The sequence below is a fragment of the Musa acuminata genome, chromosome BXJ1-1, assembly GCF_036884655.1.
Source record: "Musa acuminata AAA Group cultivar baxijiao chromosome BXJ1-1, Cavendish_Baxijiao_AAA, whole genome shotgun sequence".
In the NCBI taxonomy this organism is placed as follows: domain Eukaryota; kingdom Viridiplantae; phylum Streptophyta; class Magnoliopsida; order Zingiberales; family Musaceae; genus Musa; species Musa acuminata.
Genome location: NC_088327.1, coordinates 30,947,118 through 30,954,260, shown reverse-complemented (window position 1 = coordinate 30,954,260; position 7,143 = coordinate 30,947,118). Strand labels below are relative to the sequence as shown.

Below are 7,143 nucleotides of genomic sequence, written 5' to 3'. Positions count from 1 at the left end.
ATGAATTTAGAGAAATAGCATCTTAGTAACAATCAACATAACACTAAAAAAGTTATTTATCAATCAGATGATTCAATTTATCAAAGAGCAGAGTGATAGAATGTCGTCTGCATCAATATCTTGGTAGAGATTGTGAACAGTAATTCTGTGAGGGCAACAATAATGCAGGGTCACTGTTTCTTTCTAATTCGTACCCGAAACTGAGCTAAAAAAACCATGTGATGCTCGCTTTGATGTAACACCATATGCTGGCATCTGGATTTTAGTGCAACTCCACTTCAAATTTGCATGTTGATCATCATTGGGTTGTCCTTGTAGGCCTTGAAGGATCCTCGAAAATGCTTGGAGTTCACCGTACTTCTGGTGGTGTTCGGGACGTTCGCGTGAAGCTCCATTTGACATGGCCTTACGAACATATGCCTGAGATATTAGAGGTTTCCACGACTTTTCACGTCTTAGTTGCCGTCAATTGTTGTAGTCTTTCCTGTTTACTGGAAAATGGAAAACCTTCTTCATAAAAAAATGAAGGGACAGATGGCAAAATGTTACTCGATGTCAGGTGACGGACAGCTTTACCACTGTATAAACGAGTGCAGCTCGCTGCCGGCCATTATGATGCAGTTAGGCATCGCTTTTGTGTCTGCTATTATTATTTTCTTGCATCGTCAATCCAACCTTAATGTCACGCCTACCTTTCCGAATGAAAAGCGTTGCAAGAAGCCGCAAGCATTCTCACAAACGGCCCAGATTCCGACCCCAATCCGACCGAATCCGGCCCACACCAATCCGACCCCATACCACCATACCACCACCAAGATTCCATCGTTGCTCCCAGCTTTCTTCCCCTTTGCCTCCCATTCCAACCTTCATCCGCGTCCCCTGTATATATGTATAGCACGGGCAGGTATGCCATTTGCCATTGTCTGAGCCTTCCCTTGTTTTGATCCACTTCATCTCGACTCTCACACAGGCGAAGATAGTGAGGGAGAGACTTCCGTTGCAGAGTTTATAGCACCCAAAGGGGAACCTAAAGAAATGGCTTCGCTCACACGTTGCTTATACTGCACCGGAGAGGGACCCAGGGCCCACCTCCTCTCCCTCTCCCTCTCCCCCTCCGCCTTCCGCCTTGGGCCCCCTCTGCTGACGCCGGCCCTCGGGAAGCCAGCCGCTGCCCACCGCCGCCGCCCTGATCCGCCCCGGGTGGTGGTGGCCGACGCCTCACCGCTTTTCGCGGCGGAACCGGCCACTGCGGCGGCCTTCGACTTCAAGGGCTACATGCTCCAGAAGGCGGCGGCCGTCGAGCGCGCCCTCGACGAGGCCGTGCCGCTCGCGCACCCGGAGCGCGTCCACGAGGCAATGCGCTACTCCCTCCTCGCTGGCGGCAAACGCATCCGCCCCGTTCTCTGCCTCGCGGCCTGCGAGCTAGTCGGCGGCCGGGACGCCTGGGCGATGCCCGCCGCCGTCGCCGTCGAGATGATCCACACCATGTCCCTCATCCACGACGACCTCCCCTGCATGGACAACGACGACCTCCGGCGCGGCCGCCCCTCCTGCCACCGCGCCTTCGACGAGCCCATCGCCGTCCTTGCCGGCGACGCCCTCGTTTCCTTCGCCTTCGCCCTCCTGGCGGACCCGTCCTCCTACCCCGCCGATGCATCCGTGACCACTGACCGGATCGTCTGTGCAGTCGGCGAACTCGCTAGCTGCGGAGGCGTCAAGGGCCTGGTCGCGGGCCAAGTGGCCGACATCGAGGCCACCGGGCCGGGAGCCCCGGCCAGCCTCGACCAGCTCAAGTTTATCCACCTGCGCAAGACCGCTGCTCTGATGGAGGCGTCGGTGGTCATCGGCGCCATTGTGGGAGGCGCCTCCGATGACCAGATCGAGCGGCTGAGACAATACGCGAGGTGCATCGGGCTGTTGTTCCAGGTGGTTGACGACATCCTCGACGTGACCAAATTGTCGGAGGAGCTTGGGAAGACGGCAGGGAAGGATGTGGCCAGCGGGAAGACGACATATCCAAAGCTGTTGGGGTTGGAAAGGTCAAGGGAGTTTGCTGAGAGACTGCTAAACGATTCCAAGGAGCAGCTTGCGGGATTTGATCCGACGAAGACGGCGCCTTTGCTACATCTGGCAGATTACACCGCCTACCGCCAGAAGTAGATCACGTTTTAGATGCATGCGTGCCTGCCTCGCTCAAATGCTACATGGCAATTATGTCAGATCCAGTGGTGGTGTTTAAGCTACATGGAGAGATTAATCAATCTTTCCCTACTAATGTTGTCCCTCATCCCTTTATTTCTGCTATGCATTTGGTTATGCAATTAATGGAATATATAATTAAATTTGGGAGGGATAGATATGTGAAACGGATCAATTCATTTTGATATGTCTATAAGGAGCTATATCATGATATGATTGTCGTCACTCTGCTTCCATTCTTGACTTAAATGACAACACACCTCACTTAAATATAACACGCCATGCACAGGAAAAAGTTGAAAGAAATGTTAATACATAGTTGTGTGCTAAAAATAAAAGAACAGAAGAAAGAAACACAGCATGAGTTGCAGATAATAGTAATAATATATGAAGAAATAACACCATGTTGTTGATGTCAGTTATATAAATTACCCCATCCTCGATCAATTTCTTCAATTGCAATCACCACACGACCACTTTAGTCAATATTGGAATCACTAAGAGGATTAAGTAGGTGTTCAACTCACTAGAATCAGAAATGAAAACTGCAGGATAACTTTCTTAGATAAATGTACAAATCTACAACATCGGATCAACCAAAAAGAATAAAAAAATAAAACTGAAAACCCTCTGGGAAATAATTTTTGTGTGTATGATACAAAAGGTGACAGCAGCCAGCTAAAAATTGTTCCATGATATCATAGGACTTCTATACAAGAGAGCAAAGTAGGAGAATCGTTTGCTTGTACCAGACAAAGGAGTTACCCAAAAGAAAGAACACACGAACCCTAGATTGCCTATGACCATGAACCATCAGGAAAAGGGTCAAGTGCATCTTGCTTACCATTCGCATAGAAGTCAACAACAGCTTTCATCCTAGAGAACTTCTCTGGATGGTAATTTACATGAACAATCACAGGCTTTAACCGGCGCAATAGAGCATATTTTCTCAGTCTTGAAACGAACTTTGCTGTTCATGAACAGATAAAAGTCCATGGTCCTCCTGGAAGCATGAAGGCCACTGTATCCTGGATGTGAAGGGTACAAGAGCTCTTCGTTGAAGCCTGCTTGGTCCCATGAATTTGGTTCCCGTGCCATCCGATCTGCCACACGATCCAAAAGCTCTATAGAAGCGACTGCGGGTCTTATGTAGAAAAATCCGGAGTTATATACCCATATCCACATCGTATGGGCATATCTTGCCCAACCCATCGAAGGTTCATCAAAGACATCATCACGGCCATAAGCTGTCATATTGCTGTGACCATCACTCGTGGATCCAATATCAGAATCCCTATAGAGATGATCAAACGGGTTCTGCAAGTAGATTATATCAACATCCAAAAGAAGAATGCTGTATCCAAGCTGTAAAAATTCTCTCAGGATCCGGAATTTCAATCCAGAGACAGCATGATTTCCACCAGTCCTTCCGACGCTATCGTTATCTTCATCAGGAATTCAGCGGCGGTAAATAGGAACTTCATTTGAGTTGCAAAATTTTTCTATATCACCATCCAATGCTACAACTAAATAGTTGGGGATCACAACTCCAGCGCATCCTTCACATTGGAATTTGCTAGTGCAACTATTAGCTCCTTCCTAACAGCTACCCTTTCCAGTATCTTTGCCAACCTGATTCATCAGGAATGACAGTTGGATTTGTTCTCAAGGACTTCACAGTACCAAAAGGCCCAGCTTTTTGCTGCTCTCTTAAAGTTAGGGAACTCTTTTGAGCCTGATCTTTACCCTGCTCAGCCACTTTTAACTTTGTAGTCGACTCCATGACCTGCTCCTTCAACTCTTTGTTCGTCTCTGAGAGTGATGCCAACTCAGATTTCAACGCATTTGTCCTCTCAGATGTTTCACATTTTGCAGAGTTAGCCTGGACATATAAAAGAAATATAGCATTTATACACAAAACAAGACATTATTTGAACTAGAACTAGAAGCCTACTTTGCTAAAAGCAGATAGTGATATGCCATCGAGCTTTGTATTATCTAAATTGCGCAACAGCATGCTCATAAGTGCCATGCTGTAAAAAGAAAACGTTGATATAGCATGAGATAAATGGACATGGTTCACCTGTCAAAAAAAGGAAAAAAATAGATTAAACTCTTAGAATAAAGCAGTTGATAGTTGCCACCATTCTTATTTCTACAGCATACAAACATGATCTTAAGGTTAAAGTTTCTCTTCAGGATCACCAAATGCCAGTTCTTATGCTGCTCAAACCATGTCCTCCATGTTTTCACATCAAACGTGCACATCAATTGTTGGATCCAAACTTGTTTTTGGAGTACTTTATCTCTCACTATCATTACTTTTTCACATCTAATAAAGAATCTAAAAGTAAAAGAAACCATTAACATAATTTGGTACAAAATGAAAGAGAATCACATCCAAATTCCTCGCTGATAGCTTTATTATGTTTTGAAATGACAACTTCTCACATCATGTTGTCGCAACCTACAACTACCAACTAAAATGTAATGTACATTAGAATTTGAAATCAAATGTTGATGGTGGAGGATAAAGTTGATAAAATAAATAACTACAGGATAAGAAACCAAAAAAATAAATAACTCCGGTTTGACGGTTGAATTGCTAAAAGGATAATCAATTAAATATATATCCCTTCAATACCGTTGTTAGCTGCATGGTCTTAATGTAGCATATAAATATAATATATATATATATATATACATATGTATATATACATATCTATATATTCATATGTATACATACATATGTATACATGTATACATATGTATACATGTATACATATGTATATCTGTTTACATATGTATATATATACCTTCGAAGAGAAAGAAAAGGGAAAATAACTTTGCCCTTCTTTTGCCTAATTTTGGACCTATTTTTTGGAAGATACGGCTATCTTTCTCAATAATAAGCCATTGTTCCCAAGATCTGTTCTCTCACTCAGTTTCTTGTCAAAGATCTTATCTTCAAATCCAAAGAGCAACCAAAAGAGGGTAGAAGCGCCGTACCTGACTCCACCAAGCGGCCGAATCCTGGTCGTCGGAAGGCGAGGTACAGAAAGAGCGGAAAAGACCGACCGGGTAGTGGAAGACGCAGAGGCTGCCCAGGAGGATCCCGATGCCGACGGCCATGGCCATTTGAGTTCCGCGCGAGGGCGAACCGTTGGATCGTGTCAGGAGGCCATCCCGCCGCCCGGCCATCCTCTAGGAAGCCCCCGATCTCGAGAAGCGAGGAAAAGCGCAGGAGACGAAGGATGAGATGGGAAACAAGGAACGTACCGATTTATGGCGTGCAATTGAAACGTTCGATTTCAGCTGCCTTTGCTATGTTACGTGAGAGTGGTCACAATTTCAGCTTTATGTGGAAATGCTGAAGACGAGGAAAAGTGGAAATGTGATGGAAACAACTATTTTGGATTCATATAAATACACATGTAGACGTACATGCATATGCATTCATGTTTATTTTTTGTGTATATGTTTTCTTTATATATATATTGAAAAAAAAAAAGTTATTTATAGTAAGAACATTTGATAGAGAAAATATCCTACTATATAACTTTTGGTAAGATACAAAATATAACATTTACTTGGTGCAACCCTATAGGCACATGAGGATTCAAAAGTATAAGTGACCTGAGGGACTTATAAGCATTTGATTCCCCTACTTCCCAATCAATATGGAACTAAATATCATTATCAGTACTCTCTCTTATTCCTCATCCGACAGGGGGGAGAGGATAGGTATTCAAATGATAGAAAAAGTAATAACGTAAGTATTGTACTATCGACTCATCCAATCGGAGACTGTCACTTGGGCGATGACATGGGTGTCATCACTTAGGACCCTTGCTCATCTCGATCTATAGGACGATCGTATGACCCAATCGTAAAGTGCATTATGTTAGGATCAATCGTCGGTTTTGTAAACTTTTCGTTTGTTGAAAATCGATCTCGAAAAGTGCTTGACTTTAAAGTAAATGAACTAGCAATTAACTTAGAAAGTAATGGCAGTAATGTAAAGCAGAATGAAAATGAGCACACCGGAATTTATAGTGGTTCGATCATTGTGACCTACATCCACTTCTGATTCCTCTTCCGTCGAGGAAACTAGCGTCCACTAATGATCTTCCTTCAATAGGCAAAGACTAACTACCTCTTTACAGTGCTTTCTCCTTTTCACAGGTTTAGGAGTTAACCCTTACAAGCTTCACACCTCTCTTGAATGATCACACAACACTTAGAAAGGGAGGAAGAGGACTCTTTTCACTTTTACAACACTTTCACACCTCAAGACTTCAATATTTTGTTCATACTTTTGTGCCCTTTTATGCAAAAAAGGGTGGGATATTTATAGGCCCCAATGGCTTTAGAATTGAGGCCAAAATATGTCACTTCCTTGGATTTTGGGGTACTGGTGGTATCACCGCCATTATTGGGCAGTACTACCACTTGCAGACTGACACTAGGTGATATCACCACTCAATCTAGACAGTACGACCGCCTGATAGAGCTCGAAGACTGAGCTCTGATGGTACCATCGCTTGATAGGGCAGTACCACCACATAACAGTGTTTGTTAGGATCAAGAGCAGCACTAAGTTGGGGAAAGGGGGGGGGGGTGAATTAGTGTAGTGGAAAATTTTTCGATTTCGTAAAATAATTCGTACGTTTGATGGAAATGTAGCAACTTAAAATGTAAGAGAGTGTAAGTGTAGTGAAAATAAGATGAGGAGGAGAAGTAGTTTGCTATGAAATGATTTGTAGTTTAAAGTAAATTGCTCAAAATGAAATGCAAAGCAGAATTTATAGTGGTTCGGTCAATGTGACCTACATCCACTTTTGGATTCCTCCTCTATCGAGGTCACCGACGTCTATCAATAGGCGAAGGCCAATCACCTTTTACAGCTCTTTTCTCCTTTTGTTGGGTTTATGAGACAACCCT

The 7,143-nt window shown here is 43.9% G+C and overlaps 1 protein-coding gene and 1 pseudogene across 1 annotated transcript; one reads left to right on the top strand and one right to left on the bottom strand.

Annotated features, from left to right (window-relative positions):
• The first annotated feature begins 824 nt into the window (after window positions 1–824).
• LOC135677634 (geranylgeranyl pyrophosphate synthase 7, chloroplastic-like) lies at window positions 825–2,359 on the top strand. Its single transcript, XM_065190005.1, has one exon. It carries the CDS (start codon window positions 1,036–1,038, stop codon window positions 2,158–2,160), a length of 1,125 nt encoding a protein of 374 aa, XP_065046077.1. The 5' UTR covers window positions 825–1,035; the 3' UTR covers window positions 2,161–2,359.
• A 478-nt stretch (window positions 2,360–2,837) lies between these two features.
• On the bottom strand, window positions 2,838–5,546 carry LOC135587564 (arabinosyltransferase RRA3-like; annotated as a pseudogene).
• Between the last annotated feature and the right edge of the window lie 1,597 nt (window positions 5,547–7,143).

What these genes read in the sequence shown, in the direction of transcription:
- LOC135677634 (XM_065190005.1), top strand. Translation starts at nt 1,036, where the DNA reads ATGGCTTCGCTCACACGTTGCTTATACTGCACCGGAGAGGGACCCAGG.